Below are 24763 nucleotides of genomic sequence, written 5' to 3'. Positions count from 1 at the left end.
TATGCTGTCACAGACCATAGCCTAGAAAAGAAACAGTGAACATTTTACAGGCAACTGACCTGGGTCTTATCACAGCTATAATTTGTATCAGTAGTATGTCAAGAGTAAAGTACTTTTGCCAAACAAAGTGGTTTTCCTTAGTTTTAGTAAAGTGTACACAATACAATCACAGATTTTTTTGTGTTTTTTTTTTTTTTTTAATTTGTGATCTTCTAGTAAGACAAAGTATCACTTACACTCCTGTGAGCACAAATCTGCTAGTTTTGTAGATCGGGTAAATAGGTCCAGGGTATTCCAATTGAAACTGAAATTTAGTGATCATCGAAGTACTGAAACAAGCAATTAGCTGTTTTTTCAGTTCTTGATCTTCTGGCTTCCTGGTATTTCGTAAATGTTAATAAAAATCATTTCCAAGGAAAGAAATGTACCGAGTCATAAAATGATCATTTTGACAGCACTTGCTGTTAACTTCTGCCAAACTAAATACATGCTCACATAGAAACAAAAGTTGCAGATTAGATTAGATGAACCCCTGCTGACATGATCCACATTCGTGGGGAGGGTGGGGGGGCGACGATGGACAGATGGGACACAGGACAACAGGGACAAAGCAAAAAGCGGAAAAAAAATAATAAAATCTTTTCTTGCCCACAAGTACAAGCAAGTTAATTTTCATAAAATATTATGTTTAAAGTTATCAAGCTTTTTTAATGAAGAATTGAATTACAAATTTGAAATGTTGTTTTGAGAAGTTGTACTTCATGTGAAATCACTAATAGTGATTCTTTATTAATAGTGATTCTTGCCTAGAAAAAAGTGGATGGTGTTCAAAATCTGCTGTTAGTAGGTTAGAGTTAAGTAATACAGGGATGGTCACATCAGCATTTTGATCTGGCAGAGAAGAAGTTTGACTGCTATTGATAATGCTTCCCAAGAATTTGTAGCGGTGTTCTTCTGTAATGAGTAGTGTGCAAAAGAAAATTGAGGCAGTGAAAACCCTGCTAAAGGCAGGCTGGATGGTCAGACATTTTTTCCTGACCAGAAGTTCACATAAGTGCTTTTGCAGGCCTGATGTGTTTCAGTACAGTCGACCACAGAGCTGCATAAACAAATTGTAGAGTTAAAAAATAGTGTGCTGCGGCTTTTACTTCTATGATTTTTCTTTAGTCTTCTCTGTCATGGATCTGCTTCCTGCTAATGCTTGCAGTCCCTGCATAAGTAAGACATAATGCCCACTACATAACTTAGTATGTTATTTGAAGGATAATATTTGCCACAAGCAAATGGGGAAGTTCAAGTAGACTTTCAGGAACAGGGAGCCGGTCTAACCCGTTTTACAGTAAAATTGCTAAATGCCTTTCTGCCACTTTAAGACACTGAACAAAGGCATGTTTATAGACAGCAATTACTATCATAACTAAAAGTCTGACTGTGCCTATATGTCATTGCTGAAGAGCATCTGACACAGCAGCTTAGTTACAACTGTAGCTTTTTTTACATTTATCTCTTTTTCATTGCAGCTGGAACTCCAGAAGACAAAATGCGATTATTTTTGATCTATTACATAAGCTCAGCTCAGGCACCTTCAGAGGTATGTGTGTTCTTTACAGCTTCCAGCACCAAGTTCTACCACGCAGGATTTTTTTGTATCATTTCAGCATAAGTAGGTATTTCTCCTTTTCTGGAAGCAGAGTATGAAATGCCCAGGAGATTCTAAAACTTCAAATAAGTCTTGCAGTATTATCAGGGAATCTGCTCACAAAGCTTTAGCCACGGTTTCAAAGGATATGGATGATTAGTAGGATGGAAGATTATCTTTTTAAATGTTTAGTTCAGAGGTACTGCAAGGCACACCTTGGCATGCTTTCTATTATTCTGCTCCACTGCTCAATAGAAGTAGATAAAATGTTAATATGACTCATTTCACTCTACCCTTGTATATTCAAGAATAATGGGGTCAGTTGACTAGCAGATGAGTGAGAAATGCTTCTTGTGCCAGTATCTGAGTAATTCAGGAAACAATTTCTTAATATTTCTTTTGAACTTATGATGATTAATTTCAAGAAAGATTTTTATTATACAGTAGAGATACTATGTAGTGGATAAAAAGTTTCCCATATCTGAAAGTGCACAAATACTGTAAAGTTAATGAGAGGTGCTCATAGCAAATTGCATTTTAAGTTTTGTTTTCTTACTTGGTAGGATATGGGAGTAAGACTCATAGTTACTGTCTAGCTTTGGTTAATGCTATAACTTTATGCTACTTATTTAATATTTAGTAAGGGTATCTTGCCTTTCCACATAAAGAGAGCTTAGAGTAGTTTCAGCCTCTTGTAATTCTCCGCTTCATACTTTCAGATTGATTTGGAGCAGTATAAAAAAGCATTGACGGATGCAGGTTGTAATCTTGCTCCTTTGAGCTACATAAAACAGTGGAAGTAAGTCATTTCTTTTTTCTCCTATGTGAGGCTATAACTGGGTATATTTCACAGAACTCATAGTTGTTACCAAAGAATTATTTGTTACTTCTCATACATCTTAAATTATCCTTAAATATTAACTTGGGTGACATGGCTTGTGCAAGGTGTCCCTGCCCATGGCAGGGGGGTTGGAATTAGATGATCTTAATATCCTTCCCAACCCTGACTATTATATGATTCTGTTAATTTTGGCATGATTTCTTGCTGTCATTGTTATGGTAATACATGCAAATCATATTTCGAAACTAAACTTCAGTAATGCCAGAACTGTCTTTAAAATGACAGATAGTAGTGTACTTAGGGATCCAAGACAGAAACAACTTACTGAAATAAGTTAAAAGCTGTGCTAGTTCAGACTCCAGACCTTATTGGTTCGTACCAAAGGGCCCTACTGCCTATCAGTTATTCTAGTTTTACGTGGTATCAAAATAAACATTCTGTCTTTTAAGTACAAAATCAAATTCTTTTCAGTTCCTTAACTGTTGCATTTCTAGGCAAGAGAGATGCATGTAATAAATAGTTACTTCCTGAAAGAGTTTAAGAAGTAGAAGTTTTTTCACTTCTGGATGACCAGAGTGGAGCATTCTACAGCAGTATGTGGTATGACATAAGCATTTGATTTCTGTCCTTGTTTTCACAGGGCTTTCACTAAGATGGCTTCAGCTCCAACCAGCTATGGAAACACTACGCCTAAACCTTTGGGGTATGCTTTTGATTCATTTTCTGTAAGCCTTTAGGTTCTTTTAGCTTACTTTAGTAGTACTGAAAGTGTGAGTACTGTTATACAAGGCCCAGAATAAAACGTTTCACTATTTGTAACAAGTTTTACGTTACAAACAATTACTCATCTCTCCTTAGCAGTGCATAGGACTTACACACAGGAAAGTAAAAGTATCTGTGACTAAATCCACAAAGTAACTTAATATAATGATATCTGCACCTGTACATTAAATGTCCTCTCATAGAAGAAGAATTTGGCACCAGGAAATGGATCTATGACAGCCGTCATCTTGAGCCTTATTTAGTCAGTGGCAGAAGATAAGGACAGTCCTGTGTATTCAGAGCTGTTTCTCTCCAGGGCTTGAAGAATGTCAGGGGTGTAAGAACACACTGCTTTTTCATTAGGATGTCCTGGACTGGGTGTCTGTTTGTTGAAAGGTATAGTTATGTATTTCAAGACATGAAAAGATAGTAACTCTGTTAAGGGTGCATATACCCCATACAGGATATGGGAGTTAGGTTTTTCAATTCTTGAGAGGATTTGGTTCTTCATTACCAACTTTACTTTCAGGAGTGCACTTGTCAGTGTCTTCCCATCCTTGAGAGGATTTGGTTCTTCATTACCAACTTCACTTTCAGGAGTGCCCTTTTCACTGTCACAAAGAAACTGTGAGCAGTATGTTTAGAGAGAATTCCAGTGCTGTCTCGCTTGTAAAAAATGCTGGTTGGTTGGTTGGAGACACTGAGAATCTCTGTTAATTGATTAGGATACCCACTTGAAAGGAGCACTTAAATCCTTGCATTACTGAAGTTGTAAAATAAACTGCTCAATGGATTAAAGACTAGAACTCAAGACTTCTGTTGATAGGTGAGGATCTAACTGCTAGTTTATAGGTGTATTCCCATAAGCTGGGTTGCTATGTGGTTTAAAGAATATATTTCATGACAAAATTAATTAGTTGATCCTTCAGTCCCATCAGCTTCAAAGGGAATTTGATGTCAGCATAAAGCTTAAGAATGAAAATGTAAAATAGAAGATCTTACACATAACCTTTGTTTTTCAGTCTGCTTTCACGTGTTATGAATACAGGATCACAGTTTGTAATGGAAGGAGTGAAGAACTTGGTACTGAAGCAACAAGTAAGTTGAAACAAAAAAGAAAGCCTATTACATGAGCATTGTGAACATTTAGAAAAACAACTTTTAGTGCCTCTGTCATATTAATAATACTATTTGGGTAGTAAGAGAAAACCAAACATAAACCTCTGCTGGTGGGTAGATCTGTCACTTTGTAGCTTCCAGTTTTTAGACAGGTAATGAGTAATGTTCAGATTTTCTTTAAATACCTCCATTCATAAGAAATTAGATTCCAGTATGTGTGATTAAGACTCATTTCAGCATCATAAAAAGAGCATCTGTGAATATTCAAACTAGGCTAGTTCATAGAATTGTAGAATAGTTAAGGTTGGAAAAGAGCTTAAGATCATCAAGTTCCAACCCCCCTGCCATGAGCAGGGACACCTCACACTAAACCATATCACCCAAGGCTTCAACCAGGCTGGTCTTGAGTGCTGCCAGGGATGGAGCATTCACAACTTCCCTGGGCAACCCATTCCAGTGCTTCACCATCCTAACAGGAAAGAATTTCCTCCTTATATCCAATCTAAACTTCCCCTGTTTAAGTTTGAACCTGTTACCCCGTGTCCTATCACTACAGTCCCTAATGAAGAGTCCCTCCCCAGCATCCCTATATGCCCCCTTCAGATACTGGAAGGCTGCTACGAGGTCTCCACGTTCTCTAGGCTGAACAGCCCCAACTTTCTCAGCCTATCTTCATACGGGAGGTGCTCCAGTCCCCTGATAATCCTCGTGGCCCTCCTCTGGACTTCTTCCAACAGATCCATGTCTTTTTTATGTTGAGGACACCAGAACTGCACACAATATTCCACGTGAGGTCTCATGAGAGCAGAGTAGAGGGGCAGGATCACCTCCTTCGACCTGCTGGTCACGCTGCTTTTGATGCAGCCCAGGATACGGTTGGCTTTCTGGGCTGCAAGCTCACACTGCCGGCTCATGCTCATTTTCTCATCGACCAGCACCACCAAGTCCTTCTCTGCAGGGCTGCTCTGAATCTCTTCTGTGCCCAGCCTGCAGCTGTGCCTGGGATTGCTCTGACCCAGGTGTAGGACCTTCCAGTTGGCATGGTTAAACTTCATGAGGTTGGCATCAGCCCACCTCACAAGCGTGTCAAGGTCCCTCTGGATGGCATTCCTTCCCTCCAGCGTATCAACCGAACCACACAGCTTGGTGTCATCGGCAAACTTGCTGAGGGCGCACTCAATCCCACTGTCCATGTCAGCGACGAAGATGTTAAACAAGACCGGTCCCAACACCGATCCCTGAGGGACACCACTCGTTACTGGTCTCCAGCCGGACACTGAGCCATTGACCACAGCTCTGTGTGCGGCCATCCAGCCAGTTCTTTATCCACCAAGTGGTCCATTCATCAAATTGATGTCTCTCCAATTCAGAGACAAGGATATCGTGTGGGACAGTGTCAAACGCTTTGCACAAGTCCAGGTAGATGACATCAGCTGCTCTACCGCTGTCCATCAGTTTTGTAGCCCCATCATAGAAGGCCACCAAATTGGTCAGGCAGGATTTCCCTTTAGTGAAGCCATGCTGGCTGTCACCAAGCACCTTGTTGTTTTTCATGTGCCTTAGCATGCATTCCAGGAGAATCTGCTTCAGGATTTTGCCAGGCAGAGAGGTGAGACTGACTGGTCTGTAATTCCCTGGGTCATCCATTTTCCCCTTCCTGAAAATGGGGGTTATATTTCCCTTTTTCCAGTCATTGGGAACTTCACCTGACTGCCATGGTTTTTCAAATATGATGGCCAGTGGCTTAGCAACTTCATTTGCCAGCTCCTTCAGGACCTGCGGATGGATTTCATCAGGACCCGTGGATGGATTTCATCAGGTTCCATGGACTCGTGCACGTTCAGATTTTTAAGATGGTCTCGAACCCCTTCCTCTCCTACAGTGGGCCCAAGGTCTTCATTCTCACAGTCCCTGCGTCTGCCTTCCAAGACTTGGGTGGTGCGTTCAGAGCCTTTGCCAGTGAAGACCGAGGCAAAGAAGTCATTCAGAACCTCAGCCTTCTCCAAATAGTAGTTAGTTCACCCGAGAGCTTTCTCAGGGGGCCTACGTTCTCCCTAGTCTGGTTTTTATTTGCTATGTACCTGTAGAATCCCTTCCTGTTATCCTTAATATCCCTAGCCAAGTTTAATTCTAAAAATTAATTCTAGTTCATAAAATGTTACTTGTAGCAATAGATAATATTTCTACTGTAAATGAGACCTCCTATTCTGCTTATATTAAACACTTTGTTATTTCTTTTAGCATGTGTGGTTTTAAGAAAGTTAGTATTATACTTGACAGAATGGTTTCGTTTTGGGTTCTGAGTGAGAAAGAAGCTACAATGACAATGTTTTTAGGATATCTTTTTCCTGGCTTTTAATTCCTTCTCCAGGTGTTTTGGGGTAGCCAAATAAAATGCTGTTCTTCCTCATATTTTTAAGCCTGATGTAGGACTGTGGTATTTCTATTAAAGTTATCTTCTTATTTCTTATTCAGTCATTTGGGGATTTACATTGGATTTTTTATGAAGTGTTTTTCAGTATTATTTGTAGATCATTCTTTGGAATGTTCTTTTCGATATATTGTGTCAACAAGACACATTTCCAGTTCCGTTGCTATGTAAACTCTTCCTCAGTTTATTCTAACTAAAGTGGTTTGACTGTTGAATACTTTAGATCTTTTGTCCAAGCTAACATTAACCATCTTAAATAAGGAAAAGTCATCTTGAATCTCAGCTCAGTTTATTCCTTTCCAGTTCATCCAAACATTTGTTGTCAGGATTGCTTCTTTTACTCATTTCTCTGACATCGTTCTTTTTTAGAATCACGCCCTTAATTCTCATCTTCAGCTTTACAGTCCTTTTAAACTGCAAAAAACTTTTTAAGAATTCATATATTAGCGATACTTAAATACAACTACCTTCACACTTCTTTTGCATTTTCTGTTCCTCCCCTAGCTGGATGCTCCTCAGATGTTTGCACTTTCGGTACAGAAAGGTAGTTCAAGTGATGATAAAAATGCTCAGCCTTTACAAAAATAAAAGGAAACCAGTTTAAAGTAGTATTTCAAATGCTGTGTAAACTAATGTAAATAGAAATAATAATTTGCCTGTGAATAATTCTTGGTAAGTATTTCAGTGTTCCATTAATCTCACACTATGTTTTACAGAATTTACCAGTCACACGTATATTGGACAACCTTATGGAGATGAAATCAAACCCTGTGAGTATAACTCTTCACATGGAAGGAGGTGGAACAAATGAAATCTTGAGGCTGTCATGTAATATGCCATGGCTGTTTTTTTCCCCTGATAATGAAGTTAAACCTAGTCATGCTGCATCTCAAGAATAGAACCATTTTCACAACTATTTCATAGGATTTTTTGCATAAAAATAATTTTTAAACAATGACGATTTATTGTGTCTCATTGGACCTAATGGTTTTGAGGTTTTCATCTGTTTTGAGCTTCCATTAAACTTGTGTTGAATTTCTGTTGCTCCTAAATTTCTAGAAGTTAAAACTGTGGGATGAAATTTTCGTTGCATCAAGGTGATTTTTTTTTTTTTTAAGAGTGTAATTTCAGAAGGAAGCTAGTTACAGAGAGGTAAGTCAGAGACAGTTCTATTTCACACATCTTTAAAGCTTTGCTATTTAGAGGAAAATATTTCAGGCTTTATGTTTGCAGGCAGAGTTAGTTTTGTGTCAGAAAAGTCCTCTTTTCCTCTTATTTCTATGAAAATTTACTCAGACTTACATAAATTACAAACTTTTGAAGCACTTAAGTGTTAGCTATGTGATCAAGACATTTACTAGTATTTATAGCTAAAAATAAATATTTTTATACAGGATAGATAGTCAAAGCAGTTTGGTTTTTCTTTCTGTTTATTTTGTTCCTTCAGAACTCTTATATACAACCATCCTGTGCACAAAATTGTTCTGAAACAGTCACCTGTTAAAAGTAATTTGAAAGCTTTGATATGTTTGTCACATCGCAGTCTTCCTGGTTTAGTGACATCAGCATTAGATGGATACAAAAGTAATACGTCACACTAGTTAGTAGATTTAAAACATTCCTCTGAGTCGACTTTCACCTTCAGTTCTTAAGTATATGTAAAGAGATGAATATGAAAATTTTCAACATGCAAGTAATCCCGTCTTTTCTTAAACTGTGATTCACAGATAATAAATCTTAGATTTTTATCAGAAAATTTACCTTCTTTTAATGAACCAAGAAATTGACACTGTTTTCAGTGGTAGCAGGATGTTGTCCTTATTTGCAAGATTGGAAAAGATGTACAAGGTTAATTTTATATGATCAACCAGTAGAGGTCACTCAGAACACTTAATACAGAAGGCTGAAATTACAGATAACTTACAAGTAGTTGAAAAATAACTCGAAATCAACACCAGCTTCCTCAGGCTACAAATTTAACACTTGTTTTGGAAAAGTTTATAAGTCATATGGGTTGTTTGGTTGGGTTTTTTTACTCACCTGCTATTGTCAGGTACAAACCAACCAAGATCACTTTGATAATTTGGAGAAAATGGTCTTCTCACTTGAAGAAGTGGAGATTGAGCCAGTCTGTCACACAGCAGCTTCATATTGCATTGCCATGTCTGAGATTGAAATTCATGTTCCAAAACAGGGAGTCCTACTTTTCAGTTTGTAAGAGAACAGGCAAGCCTGAAAGAATGATTCTCCTAACCTCCAGGAAAACTAACAGCAACTTTTTTTAGTAAGTTTCCACTAACAGAAGCAAACCAGAGAGTCATTATGGAGTATGTTCAGATTTGCTGTACTATCAACAGAAGTGAAGTTGTATCTGGAAAAGGTCAATGTGTAGAAATAATACACTAGTTTGGCCTTTGTTCATCTTCTGATGTTTGCCATCCTTTTCTGTTCCCCACAATAAAAAACTATTGCTTTGCAGGCAAAATACAAAGATAAAGGAAAAAAAGCTTAACATTTTACTTTCTTTTTTTTCTTTTTTACAACACAGAAAAAAACTTCCTCTATAGTTCACTGAATCTTACTGACCACAGTGTGTGAAACCTATGTACAGATAGAAGTTGCAAAGCAAAATTAGAATAGATTATTGAGAAGTCAAAGAAGTGTTATGGTGAATGTAAATAGTTTTTCTAAATATAAAATGCAACAAAGTGTGTTGCAACAAATGTGCAACTTGAACCACAAACATTCACAAATATTATTGTCAGTTGAAATATTAAATCTATTCAGAATTATATGCTCTGTAGGGTTGTCTGTCAGTCACTTTTTGTGTTAGTTGTCCCTGCTGCTTCTTTTCTCTCACAAGGACAGCTACCACAAAATGAGTCTACACCTGTGTTGTCTGAGTTTTTCAGAAGCAGGAACAGATAGAAGAGTTCTCATGGGCAATAATACCATCCTGTAATTTTGTTTTAATTTGTCTAGAGTGTTTAACTGTAGTTACACTTCTTGAAATGGTTAAAAACATTCATGGATGATCTTAAAGCAATCTGTATACTTGGAGGCAGGGGAAGGGAGGTGTTAGTAGTAATGTCTGTTACTTGAAGCAGGTTTTTAAGCAATTGTTTGGGGACTGTATTTTCATAAAGGAATGTTCTGTACATAAATCTAATAACATAGTTGCTTTGTTTTGGTACCACTAGAGATTGATTAAAACCTTGAATCTTCCTAGCACAGAAACAATCATATTGTCAAGTACACATAAATTTTAAACCATGGATAGGACATTGACCACCACTTGGTGTAGAATTATGGAGGTTCTTCTAAGTGAGATGGTTTGACTCTTGAGAAAGGACAGGTTTTGATAATAAAACATATAATATTTTGGGAATTTGCTATAAAAGGGGTTTAGCCTCCATCAATACAGTATACGCATTTTTATTGACTTTAAGAGGTAGATAAATCTTATTTGTGATATGTAAGAATAGAACTGTATTTTGGTTAATATCATCCTTTTCAATGACTATGGTATCTTTTAGGCTTAGGATGCTTACTATATGACTGACTACTTTTCATGTATTACAATGAAAAAGTCTAGAAGAGGGGGATTTCCTTAATGGAAACTAGTCATGTCAACTTCTGCAGAAAAACAGATACAGGCTGAAAGTAAAGGATAGTTCCATGGGTCTTTTACCATTTTAATTTGAAATCTTAAAAATTAAGTTTATCATTTCAACAGCATGAATTTTATTCTTGAATTGCTTGGGGAAATCACAAATTCAGTTGTAAGGAAACTGCTATACAGTTGTTTTTATTGGCACACTAACTACTTCTTAAATCATATAAAATCTAGTAGGGTTATTTTCCCTGCATCCGCAGAAATGATTTCAGCAGGAATGGTGTATTTAAACAATGATGGAAAACCCCAAAACTAGCTTATCACATTTCTATTACTTTACCATATTTAGTACGTCTACTTACACAAGCCCACAACAGAAAAACAGAGCAGTAATACATTCAGGAGGAAATGTTTGTAATACTGTGGGGTTTTTTAAAACTCTGATTTTAGTTCTGGCATTAATTTGAATTCATTTTGACAAGCAAGGAAGCTGCAACTCTTTATCTGAGTGAGTTGAAGGTTCCTCAAAAACCTCTCAATTTTAGTCTAGCAATATTTATCCAGTCCCAGCTTTCTCATTGCTTCAGAGTTGCTATGCCACCTTTATGTACAAGGATGCCAAAATCATGAATGCAGGCAGACTTTACAAATGCAGTTGACATTACCACTGGAGCATACAAAAGTATTTTACAGAGATTCAGTGTGTAATTAGATGTAAACTTTATTAAAAGCCAAACTTCAGGATAAGAGACTTATTTTATGTAATTTTGTAAATAGCGTTAATAGCAAGTAGATTTATTTTCTATGCATATAAATACCACGTGTAAACTGTTTTGTAGTATTAAAGATAGTTATGCTTTATATAGTTCTAATAAATTCCCCAGATGGTCTGTCTGCTAATCAAGGAGAATAATTTCTGCTCTATAGAATCAGTAAAACACAAGAGATTGTGCATGTAAACATGCAGATGAAATCAACTGCAGTCCTGTATGCAGTTTATCCACAAACTGAACTTCAGAGTACCTGGATGAAAATGTAGTATAGAAATAAAAGAAAGCCAAGTAGTTGTCAAAAGCAGTTACTAAGAAGTTTTGTTTTTCGTCCATAATAACTGGCAAAAATCCTGCTTGTTGCCAATAAAAATATTGGAAGTGCCTCAGTGTTTTCTGTAAAGAAGATTTTTTTTTTATATAGTTTAGATAGACTTTTCAAATTCTTGTGGAACTCGTTTTTCTTCAAGAGCTTAATTTTAGTTTAATAGGAGTCATAAATCATGAAATGAAAAGGGTAACTTACGTAACAGTAGCAGGTTTTGGTGTGCCTTGTATTTAGCATTCATTGCCATAGAAGTGTTTTGTGTTAGAAGATTAAATCAATAGCAGATCTCCGTAACCTGGAAAATTTTAGCATTTATAACCATGTGATGTGCCTCTAAAGCTGGTAACACCTTAATTTTAGTTTCTGCATGCTGCCTTTCTGTTGGGATTTATTATGAAACCAATGTGTTTTTTGGAAAGTACGTAACAGTCAGTTTTAGATAGACCAGAAACAAAAAGCTTAATAGCACGCTTCATATCTCTCTCCCTGTTGTTTATGCTGCGCTATGAATATTAGTGGACATGACAATTAATTTTTTAATGATGTGACTGCTAAATGGAAAATGACGTTGGCTTGAATGGTGCTCAGTGTAATAGGTAGAAGCAGAAAGTCATAAGCCAAAATTTCAGTCTTTTGAGATAAAAATGTACTTTTTGATAGGAGACAGATGACTACCGGTACTTTGACCCCAAGATGCTGAGAGGCAGTGACAAGTGAGTTTATTATGAGTTTTGCTTCTTTCCTTGTACCCTTGTACCGCTTTCATTTTCCTTGCTGACTACATGTAATTAATGTTAATCATTAATTCTGAGACAAGACAGTTGGTGTTGAAGTAGTTCACCACAGGAACTTGGTGCAACCAGATAAACTATTATAACAATGCAGAGAAAAAAAATCCATTGTTCCAGTGACTGACCATGCTGCTGACATGTACATCAGTTCAGTCACAGCAATGTATGCTAAAATTTAGCAGTAATAGATGTTAGAATTCTTTATAGTTGTACTACTCTTCAAAATTTTGTGGGTTTTTAAACAGATAAAAATTTTATTTGAATATATTATTTTAGTATAATAATAGTTTATTAATTACATTTAAAAAATCATTAAGAATTGACTTCAATTGCCCTTGGATAGGCATGTGCACATTTTCCATTCATGGGCATATGAAGCAAGAGTTGGATATAAAACAAAAACATAGTTTAGCTGGCTTGACAGAATGTTACTAGTTTAAAATAACTACTATTTTTTTCTAGCCTACTGTTTTAATACTGGTATTTCTACCCATTATTTTTTAAATAGAGTAGGAACTGTATTACTGTAATTCAATCTTAGCAAAACACTATGTCTGTATCCTGTGTGTGTAAAGCCTATGTCAAGTATAAACAGCCCTTGCTCCCAGAAAGGAAAGGATGGCACAAAGCACATGTGAATTTGTCATATCGTATTAAACAACAAGGGAAGTGGGGTAACAGTTCTGCTTATTCACAGTCTGTAGTATTCATGACAGATCAAAACAACATGTTAGAGATAACTATTCCCTCTTAAAAAGAAAAACCCAACTTTTTCTGATACACTGAAGTCTGCGTTGAGGCAGTTATTGTTCATCACTCAAAGTAAACTTCTTAAAATAAGGGAAAATGTAAGCTGAAGGGAAAAAATGCACTGCGTTTAATCTGTGTTAGAACATAGCATGATATTTGACTACCTGCGGCTGCAGGCAAGTACAGGACAGGAAGGTGGTGGCAATGTGTGAGCAACGGGCAGGAGAGCAGACTGACCCTTCAGAGCTTTCAGAGCTTTCTCTTTGCCTTTTCCCTTCCTCCTGAAGGTTCAAGGTGATGCAGGAAAACAGGTTTCTCCCCCTTGCCTTGCTACGTGCCTGTGTCTAAGACTGCATTCAGATGGAGAGGAAGAGCCTATACCACCCAAACTGTAACTTACCTCTTCCTCCTTAAATCTTTTTATTCCTAATGTTGCTGTGACACGAGAACACGTACCTGCAACAGTAAGTATACATACGCAGGCACAGCAAACTAACTGGCCTCACCTAGTTAAGATTCCAGTAGGCAGGATTTGTAAGTGTCAGGAACTGTGCTAACACTGCTGAAATTTTTTATTCATTATATTTGCTCCTAGCTAGCAGCACTAGAGTTGGAGTTTTTAAGGTCTGAAGTGTTGTCATGAAGCTTATGATTCAAACAGCAACCTTAAAACTGATGCAGTAGAACTCCTATTTACCCATGTGTTCAGTCCTGTAGAATGAATGATTTTTCGTAACATACTTGGAGAATGAATGTAGGTCAGTTATTGTTCTGTTTTACATCTTTACATATCGTACTTCAGAAATATGTTTACATGATACTTATTTTGCATATTTATAGTAATGTCTTAACAAAATATAAAGTGCAGTTTGTTTGTATTTCTTTTTATAGCACAGTTCCAAGAAACAAAAATCCATTCCAGGAGGTAAGTCACATAAAAATTATTTTTCAATGTTCATGTGTAAAATATACTAAAATTCTCAAGTGCCAGTAATTTTTGATGATCAAAATAAAAAAATAAAATTTTAAAAAGAAAACACAAGAGATCTTGTTTGCAAAACCCCTTTGGACTAATAATAATAATTGGGTACTCAGCAGTTCAAATCCCCTCACTTAAATACCAGATCTTTACAATGCTCTTCAGATTTAATCCTTTGTCCAGCCTTAAACAGCAGTGTCGACTACTGCTTTGAGTGTTTTAAAGAGTCTCTGCAATTAAAGGAAAAAAGCAGAACAACAGCAAATCTTGTCATTTTATATAAATGCCAGTAACTTTCAATATTTTTCAACATAATTATCTGCAAATAGTAAACATCTCACTTACCTGGTCTTACTGCCAAGTTTCATAAGCAAAATCTTACCTTGGCAATATACGAATGTCTTAGATTTCTCCTAATTATACTGAACAAAAGAAATACTGTGTGGTATCATACCTATTGGCTAACAGATGATCATAGCAAAAACATCAATAGTAGCAAAATCTCTATAAAATTCATATACTGTAATCAAACAGTTTTGGACAGTGAATGTTAACAAAAATGATATTATTAAAATATTAAAAATTATTAAAACTCCTTTTTCTGTTAATTGATTGTTTCCTTCTAAACACAGCCCAGAAGATACTGATGGCCTTTACCTGTAATGTTGTAGATTATTACCAGTAGTAATGGGGAGGGAATAAGGAAATAATGTATTTCTTTACAGTGGAAGTATTTTATTTGTGTCCCAAATTATTCTTACCCATCCATGGAAACATTTCCACTGTTCCTATGGACATTGGAGACAGCTCCGCACAAAAAAAAGTAACATGTTGGAACTGCATAGGCTTCAAATATCTCTTAGTAGAAGATAGTAACATGCTAAAAGCTCTCAACTTGCTATTCTGCATCCTCCCAAAACTGCAGTGTTATTAGGATTACTTTTATTGTATCTGTTATGATTTGGTATGTATTTTACTACTGAAATGTTAAGAATTTGAATGCAAACTCTGATAATGTGTGTGTTGCCTTTTAGGCGATAGTGTTTGTAGTCGGAGGAGGCAACTATATTGAATACCAAAATCTTATTGACTACATAAAGGTATGTGCACTTTTGTTGTTTATAACTTGCTGATAGAAACCAGTTTTAGCAGGTTCTCTTTGACATTTAGTATTTAGAAGATTGAGTCTATGAAAGTAGCCTTAACATCATTAATATATACAGAGCCTGGGAAAAAAGCATAGAAGAAATCAGTAGAAAAATGTGGATCTTTAATTCAGATCAATAAAGAGTTACTGTTTCCGGTATTTTTGCTCATGTTGCACTTTTGAATTGAAAGCTGCATTCTGCTTTATTTTGTCTTCATATGCACTAATGTGGTTGAAAACTGATGTAGCTAACTGAAGTAACAGATGTAGCTGTCTGAATTAACCTGTCTTCTGTACTGATGCATCAGATGCTGTCAGTTTGGCTGATCATATTGTGTGAGAGTGCTGTTTAACTAGTTTTCATTTGCTGTTGTTAAATAAAGCAGCTGTAGTGTATCACAGCCTTGAAAGTAAGGAACTACACAGAATTCTCTGGTTTTCTTAAATCTTGCAAATGAGATACGATAGTGCTTTTTCATATGCTATTTAGCAGTATGAAGTCGGTTCAAAACAAAGCCTACAGATTACAGTATCTTATTTTACAATAGTCTTACTTGAACATAATGTCTGTTGTTTCTGAGGACAACATAATGCAAATACGATGTCTGTCAAAGCAGAGATCAGAATGGCATTAATATCTAAGCATTTATTATTTATCCCCCTTTCAGAGTTTCATCATTTGATTCTGCAGAATTCATAAGAGTTGTTATATGCAAAATGAAAAAAAACCATAACTATAATGCCAGTATAACAGACTTAATGTCTCTGGTTCCAGCTGGCCAGCCTAGCAGCCTAGTCAGTGGATGGACAAAAGTAACTACATCATTACAGTTCTTGAAGCTTGGAGGTGGAATTTGAGTACTTCCCAGGATTAAAAACATATATATAATGAAATAAATATGGGGCATTAGTCACTGAAAACCACTTCTTCCACAAAACAAGCACAGGAGACTTTTGTGTCGAGGTAAATCTTGAAGAACTTGGAGGTCAGAACATGCGTACCAAGTTGTTTCACTCCCTCTAACAGGCAGCTGTTTTGACCAGAGCTGGTCTGGATAGGAAAAAGGAATGAAGAAGAATGTAAGTTAAAGAAATAATCTAGGCTCAGCTTAGCACTTACCACTCTTACTGATAACTAATTATAGCATTCAGTGAGGAACTTAATACAAAGAGGCAGGAAGCTGAAGTTTCTGAGGAACAAGAGGGCAAACAGGAGGTTATTTGGTAAACAAATGGAGAGGACAGAAGGAACTAAAAAGTACAGGAATTGTAATGTTAGATCTTACAGAGCCAGAAGCTGGATGTGGTTTTTCTTCTTCTGGAACCCATGGACAGTGGTTTCTTCATCATCTGTTGTCACAGCTGAAGAGTTCTGTATGTTTCTCCAACTAGAGTGCATACTTGGTCAGTGAGAGATGACCCAGGGGGGAAAGAATCCCCCACCTTGATTCCACTGAGCCATTTGTTCTTGAGAAAAAAAAAACAGAAAAGTTATCAAAAGCCTTAATTCTACCTTGCCCACCCCCCCCCCAGAGACTTGTCTGCCTCTCCCACGTGACTCTTACAGGCTTATTCAGTAACAGTTGAGTTTTCTGTGAGGTACACTTCCAGCATCTGTTGTTTCAACAGACATGGCTTACTAGTTATTCTAATATTCAATCAGTCTTCCTCCAGAATGAAAAGGAAAAATCAGAAGGTATCTTGCAAGGTGTCTGAGTGGAAGAACAGAGCTTTTTTTTTTTCTTGCGAGCAGATACCACAACGATTTTATTCACTGCTTTATTTTTCTAAACACTATCTGTTTTGCCAGTTTGCCTCTGAAAGCACAGAGAAGGTATTTTAAATCTTTCTAAAACAGGAAGCAACATTCATTCAACTTTGACATGCTGGGTGTTTTTGTAGGAGAATTAAGAGAAACCCTCAAATCCAATTATTTACAGTTCTGTGCTGCAACAGACTGTTGCACATCATCAGAAAGCAAATATTTATGTCAGCAAGACAGATCATGCCTTAAAGATACTGGCCAATTTCGGATTAACATGCTGACAATGCATCATCAAAATTGAAAGCCACAGGGACCCTCAGGGGAAGACCAGTATATGGTTTTGTACAGGAGAATTTAGCATGTCCTTTAATGTCCATTTGTATGTAGTTGGAAGGGTACTGCTTGATAATCTGTTCCAATCTGTGCTAAATGTTGTATCACAAGAAATTTAAATCCAGCATAGATTCTTGGTGATGAAAAAATGCTGGACTGAAGAGTGTTGAGCTGGGTTTTGGAGTTTTTTTTAGGTGTTGAGGACTTTTGACTTGGCTCCAATAGTTATTTGGAGATTGAGCTCTTTGTTTGAATGGACTAAAAAATTAACTTTAAATAAAAGCATACACATTTTAAAATCTCACTTTTAGAAGAATATATACAACAGACTGGAATATATTTTAGAGCTGCCTGGAAGACAAAACAGTCCCATTTCACAGAATCATTAGGGCACGAAGGGGCCTCTGAAGACCATAGTCCAACCCCTCTGCCACACAGAGCAGGTTACACAGGAACACATCCAGGTGGGTTTTGAATGTCTCCAAAGGGGGAGACTCCACGACCCCCCTGATCAGCCTGTTCCAGTGCTCTGCTTATTTGTATACTTTAATTCTTTTCTTGGTACTAGGCAGAAACAAATACTATTCAGTCATACTACTGAAAGTGGAATCTGTCAAAATACCAGCTTAGATCAAAACCAGACCTATTCAGGCATCAAGATTAAGAAAAAGCTGGCTTGAAATGTGGGAAGACACAAGCTCAAGATCCTGCTCAGAGATGAGAATAGCTTATTACAACAAAAGACTTAAAATTAATAAAGATGAGGACTTGAACCAGGATTACCATCTCCCCAGTTAGTGTGTGACTGCCAGCTAAGGACTGTTCAAATCTGCTTCTGGTACTCTGCTGAAGCAGCACAGTTCATAAGATAAGTAAAAGCAAACTATTAAGTAATTTTTACCTAAATATGGGAAAATGCAAAATAATTTAACAGTGAAACAGGTTTCTTAAGCCTATGCTTGAACTTTGAGGAACCATGGTATTACTAGCCCAACACTGGAAATAAACTTAGTCTGAAACTGTGTATTACTTAAACTAACTTTCATTTCCAAAATGCTAACATAGACTTTTGGTAACCTTACTATCAAGTCAATACTGTTAAACTGCACACTAGGTTTGTTATGCATCCAGTTGAAATCAACACAACACTTTGTTTCAGAATTCATTTACCAAAAAAGTGTGCTGATTTTATCATCATCATCATCATATGGAAATCAATTACAGATTGAAGTTTTCAGGTTCTAATACAACAAAATCAGTAAATATGTCGTTATTATTATGCTTAGCACAGTGACAAGTTATTGTAGGGGTTGGGATTGCTCAGGTAGGGATGTTAGCTTACCCAGGTCATTCATAGATACATCAGAGAACTTGGCATTCTAGTGAGTTTAAAAGTGCGAAATGCCCCATTTTTCCCCACTTTCTTTCTGCCTCTAGTTGCTCATTTTCCGCTTTAACTACAGAGTTGTTTTCCTCTGGTGGAGCAACTGTTCATTTTTCAGCCAAAAGTGTAAGACTTCAACATCATCAAGATGGGGCTTGGGATTTTTTTGATATGCCAATAGTTTGTCACTTCTGCTACTCTGTTAAACACTTGATTTCTTTGTCTTGTCTTTTTTTAGGGTAAACAAGGCAAACACATCCTGTATGGCTGCAGTGAACTTTTTAATGCTACACAGTTTATAAAACAGGTAGGTACCTTTGATAACTTCTGTAATATTTATTGCCTCTGTAGCTGTGCATTGACCTATTTAGATTTCTCCATGGATTTAAATAAATAAATAAATAAATGTAGGTAAGACCCACACAAACTAATTTGGGAAAGATTACATGTTCTTGTTATCTGTTTTCATTTGATTGGAATGGCGGTTTAGAGTCAGTATTTTCAATTAACTTTTGAAGGCCTGTATTGTCAATGTGAGTTAGGGTAATGAAGGTAAACAAGTTCATAATAATTAATTGTATGTAAATATTAATTAAAAAATGACCTCATTCTTGATATTTTCACAAATAGTGTGGCTTTACAGGCGGTTCTAGAGACTTTTACAACTCAAAAACTGCCGTTTAACTGTGGTGTTTAAACCTTCATCCCACATTTGGCTATTTATAAATACTGACCTAGTGGAGCTTGATGTTGTCAATACCTATACTAAAAAATCATTCCTCTGTTTAAGAACATATAATCACCATTACGTCTCTATGCCTTATTCCAATACAAATGCAAAATAAAAACTGTGCACAGTGGTCAGCAAATGGCAGCCCTTCAGTAGCTGTCAGCATCTGTGGTTTTCCTACTAAGATAAGAATAAATTGATAATCAAAATTACATGTTAAAAAGTAAATTAATTATTGTTGCACTTGAATGAGAAATATGGTACTTACCAGCTTATAACTCTTCAGTCAGCTTAATTAACTCTTTTGTTGACTTCACTGTGTATACTGTACCTTTACTTCCCAGATTTATTAAAATCTTAGTATTTGAAGCTTAGGTCCTTTCCTGTGAGGGTATGCATTAAATATTCTATTACCAGCATACTTTTGGCTGTAAGAGGCAAATAAAAATAAAGCTCATAGGACAGAAGTACTTACTCTATGAACTGAGTATTGGTTTGACTAAAAGAATAAGATTAGCAGCCTAATGGTTTTCTGTCTCTTCATGTTTAGCTGTCCCAACTTGGCCAGAAATAAGACTGAAACACCCTTACCTGGATGGCGAAGTGACAACAGAGAATTATTACAACGTTCAGATATCTTCATAACTATAATTTTGTCATTATATTAAAACTTAACCCCATTTCATTAATATGAGAACTTTTAAAAAATATCTGTAATTAATATGGTGTATATCAACATTTACGAAATAAACCTTAAAACCTGCTATGTTTTTGGTGGGGGTTGGTTTCACATTATTACATTCTAAATGCAGTGTGAGCTATGGTGTATGACAGAACTGGCTGAAAAGCACAGCGTTTTCAAGTTCTTATCTATAGTTTCTGTTACAGTAAACAAAGCAAAAGCTTGAAGAAAAGGTCAAGTCTGTCTTTAGGAGATGTTTTCTTCTTGAAAGCCAGACTATCTTTCTTTAACAGAATTGTAAAGGACAAAACCGCCTTTTAGGACTACAGACAAACAGCCTTAGTGCAAGAGAACTACTACAAGTTCTTACCCTTTTATTTTACCAAAGCTATTATACTTGTACGTAGGTTTGTGCAGTCATTTCTTGATGGTCCAAAGATATACTTGACATACAAGTTTCTGATTGATAGAGTAAAATTTAGCTTTTATGGTTAAGAGAAAATTACTTGCCTACAAAATCTGTTTCAACTGTAAAACTTTACAGTTTTAAATTTTTAACCATTTTTTTCTGCACTTTTTATTGTAACTACTTTGACTGTTACAGTTTGGAAGAAACCAAGTGATACTCACACAACAGCTCATAACTTTATTATAAGCACATATTTAAAATACAGTTTTTAACAACTGCATGAAGTAGGAGCAGTTAAATAGTTTGAAAAATCTCACGATAAAATAATAGCTCTGAAGAGCACATATGGGAATTGGGAGAAGGGAACTAAATATCTTTACAGATGTAGATATATGCCTCTAGAAATGTCCTCTTTGGAAGCAGCACTGCTATTGATGAAGCAATAATACATCTGCAAAATGAAGCCTAACATACTGAGAAAGTGAGAAGACATACTTGTGATTTTATTAACAAACTGGGAGAATTACTGGCTTACTGTAAACTTTTCAGCAGTGTTTTTTTCTGCACTGTTCTTTAATGGTGAATGTTAATTTTGCTCTAAAGGCAATACTTCTTTCCCCAGCATGCCTATACAAGAGGTGCAGTTGAGCTATTCTGTAAAATTATCACCGTAAAAATATGCATAATCTAGTCCATGGTATTAAAAAGTAATAATGTGTTTTAATTTTTTCAGCTGAGTATTGTAAGCTACTCCACACTACTACTACAAGCTTCTAATCTTACCAAGTCAATAAATGCATTTATTGTGGTGTTAATTATAGTTGCATGTGAGCACTCTCCCATGCTTTAGTCAGCAAGGACTCATTGTGTCAAATGCACTTTGTTATGCTAATTCCCTATATATTTGTTAGTAAAAACAAGGTGAAAGTGCATTTGGAAAAGAAAAATGACATTTAAGGTGTTTATTGCTTCCTGTGGTAGTGTGTTCAAGGAGCTTGAAATAATCCATCCCCAAGAAAAGTGTGCTTCCTGTGCAAAGAGTTTTAACCTTGCAGCTGACAGCCAGCTTCTGAAAAATCTGCTGACAGCTTTTTGCCCAGATCTTAACCAGGAGCATTCCTAAATCACAGCTTGCAGATTCTGCTATTTTGGTAAACTTCGTAAAGATAACAGAAATTACTTTGGTGGCAGTGATCAAAAACTTAATTTGAGGTTTTACACTGGCCCTGAGATAGGTTTTATTTTTGCCCAGCTTTATAGCTGAATCTTGTGAGCGTGCACTGGTCAGTTCAGGTTTGGGTTTTTTTTTCTTAAACTAATAAACACAATTTTAGCACTTCAAACATTCTTCTCTTTTCTAAACTAGCTTTCTGGTTTTGTCATATTTGTAGTCCTAAAGCTCTCCATTACCATTAAAATCTCACATTTACCACTCTAACAGCGTACTCATCATCCTTCTTTCCTTCTGACCCAACCTAAGTTATGGCATGCTGGTTTTTGTTACAAGGCCCTTTCCCCTGAATACCTCTTGGAGAATTAGGAATGTAGAAGGTTGTACAAGAAGTCTCCATGATTGATCTAAAGGCAAACACTGTTAAAAATGAACTGGCTCTTTGGCATGCTTACTCAATTTATAGCTGGTCCCTATGCCCTTCACATCCTCAGAGGTTCCTTGCAGGCTTGTGCTCATTAAGCCTGGCTCAGCGGGTCTTTCAAATAAAATTATACTGTAGAATCATATAATCACAGAATGGTTTGGGTTGGAAAGAACCTTAAGTTCCAACCCCCAGCCATGCAGTGTTCATGTTGCTAATAAACATTTTAGGTGGCTGCATGGCAGACCAGGGAGTTTTGGAACTTTTGTACCTACTCTGTCAATAAACCTCAGGCAGGGCTGGCTGACAGGGCTGTGCCAATGGCAAAGCCAGCTTCCATGCCTCAGGACTGGCAGTTCTTAATTGGGCTTTACCTTCCCCTTCAGGTAAGCAAAAGCAGCACAAGGCTGAGTGAGTTTCAATTGCTGTCCTTGTTCTCAGGAAGAAAATGAGCACTGTGGCCTTCACCTGTGGAAAACTGGCACATCTGTCTTTCAGGAAGTAGAGACAAATCTTGCAAATGGTTGCATACACTCAATCACTTGAAGAATTCATAGTTTGAAAGGTTCTTCGCTGACTTTCTTACTTAAATTTGAAGGTTTTGGAATATTTAGATGGCTATTTTGGGTATAATCAAGAGAGTGCCTTTGTTTCTCAGAATTAGGCACTTTTTTAAATAAAGTAGTTTGAAATTCTCATTATAAACTTTGTAGCTTTATGTGCCCATATTTTTCCCCTTCTGAAAACCAAGCAGGACCAAATTTTACATTTTAAAATGTTACACTGAACTTACCCCACCTCCTTTTAGTAACTGCAGAGGTTGGCTGTCTTGGTTTGGCAATGGAGGAGCAATCTTCATCCTGTGAAACCAGAAAAATCCCCATAAGCCTCAGAGCTATCAGTCCCAAGTCTTACCTCAGCCTTCCCATCTTATGCACATGCACGTTCCTGGTTTTGGCAATCTAAGGGGTAGATCGTACACATAATGCTTTTAAACAAAATTGCTTGGTAGCACCTCAGCATGGCCATGCAATTTAATTAGTATTTACTGCTCCAAATCATTGTATTACACATGTATTATGAAAATAAATGGATGAAAGTTAACCTGGATGAAAATTAAGTGCCAAAGAGGCTTGTAGCTTCCCTTAAGAATTGCTCTGGATTCTTTCTGTAGTTGCTGTGTTTTGATTTGGACTTAGTAGTAATGATCTGATGAGAATACAATTCTCAATAGTGTTTCCTGTAACTGAAACCATCCTCCCCCCTTTTTTCCTCCCTCCCCCAAGTAAATTCATAATATCTTCCCTCTACATAGACATCTTCAGAGGTTTTGAAATTATACTGAAAAATTAGTTTTAACAAATAACAAAGGGATTTACTCCTACTTCATTTGGAGAGTAAAATTACACAAGTCAGCTCAAATAATTTTTCTGGTGGACTTAACTGAGTTGTTTAATTTACACCATGAAATGAACTCGGACTGTTTGTACATTCAGCTACAACAGCAAAGCTTGGTTCTTAGCGCATCTCTTCACAAGTCGAATAATTGCAACACCTTGTATAATGACTTCAGGAGCTCTGCTCTGGTGCTTATTACAATGCAAGCATAGCACTGAATTGATTGAAAGAGAATCGAAGCATTCAATTTGATACATGCCTCTCAAAAGACTTTTTAAACCATAAATCAACATACAGTTGTCTCTTTCAAATGCAAATAACTATGTTTATATACTTTTTCTAGACTACAAATACATACTATATGAAATAGATTGAATAACAGCAACATTTTCTCCCATCTATAAATCCCATATGATGGGTGTATTCCTACTTTTCTGTTTGTCCTTTTATGCATTCATGTTTTCTGCCATGTGTCCATAACAAAGACTATCAGAGCTGATCATAAAACCACATGAGAGAGATCAGCCAAAGATTATGGATTGTGGCACAAAATGTTTCCCAGGCAAACACACAAGTTTTTGTGTAGTGCTTGTATATTAGCAAAGCTAAGTGTTGCATTGCCAGTTTTGCTGGCACTGATAAGAAACCCTCACTTCTATATGCGAATGAAGTAAAACACTGCTGGTATAATATTTTCTTCAGGTACCCTTGCAAGTGTGCTCCAGTCCTCTAGGAGGATCTCCTTTGCTTCATTTTCCTGGGATTATTGACAGCTAAGCTACTGAGCTCCAGCTGCAATGTGAATTCACTCTAGAAGTAGAACCTCGATCCACTTCCCATAGGTTGTTAGTCAGCCATAGGCCCTGTTAATTCAGGTGCAGTTTGAATTGGTAACTCACAGGGAGAGGTACCTACTCCTAGAATTCATCTGTCCAGTTGCAGTACAGGGGATATATTTTTCTGCCCAGTGAAAAAAAGCTTTGGCTAGCCAGCCTTCCCTCACTGTAGCCATGCTCTGATGAAGATAAGCACTACTCCACAGGGAAGGTGACTACATAAACCTACCTTCTGTGGGTTTTATATCTCCATCACTCTGGAAGCCACCTTTATCACATGAGATATGTGGTAGTTTGAAGAATCACAGAATCCCAAGGGTTGGAAGGGACCTCAAGAGATCATCTGGTGCAACCCCCCTGCAAGAGCAGGGTAACCTAGAGTACATCACACAGGAACTTGTCCAGGCGGGCCTTGAATATCTCCAATGTGGGAGACTCCACAACCCCCCTGGGCAAAG

The 24763-nt window shown here is 36.8% G+C and overlaps 1 protein-coding gene across 1 annotated transcript in view; it reads left to right on the top strand.

Moving 5' to 3' along the window:
- The window catches only part of SCFD1 (sec1 family domain containing 1), a 50781-nt gene extending 30630 nt beyond the window's left edge, over positions 1–20151 (top strand). Inside the window, exons 16-25 of the mRNA XM_061367648.1 lie at positions 1521–1591; positions 2359–2438; positions 3121–3183; positions 4265–4340; positions 7509–7562; positions 12167–12219; positions 13939–13972; positions 15061–15126; positions 18894–18962; positions 19936–20151. Of these exons, the coding sequence (XP_061223632.1) occupies positions 1521–1591; positions 2359–2438; positions 3121–3183; positions 4265–4340; positions 7509–7562; positions 12167–12219; positions 13939–13972; positions 15061–15126; positions 18894–18962; positions 19936–19959 (590 nt within the window). The 3' untranslated portion in view covers positions 19960–20151. The remainder of the gene's footprint in view (positions 1–1520; positions 1592–2358; positions 2439–3120; positions 3184–4264; positions 4341–7508; positions 7563–12166; positions 12220–13938; positions 13973–15060; positions 15127–18893; positions 18963–19935) is intronic.
- Positions 20152–24763: the final 4612 nt, after the last annotated feature.

Source organism: Neopsephotus bourkii, unplaced genomic scaffold (genome assembly GCF_033783945.1).
Source record: "Neopsephotus bourkii isolate Nb327-2 ecotype Australia unplaced genomic scaffold, CSIRO-AGI_Nbou_v1 NB_1388, whole genome shotgun sequence".
NCBI lineage: Eukaryota > Metazoa > Chordata > Aves > Psittaciformes > Psittacidae > Neopsephotus > Neopsephotus bourkii.
The sequence above is the reverse complement of the archived record's forward strand: the minus strand, read 5'-3'. Positions and strand labels throughout refer to the sequence as shown.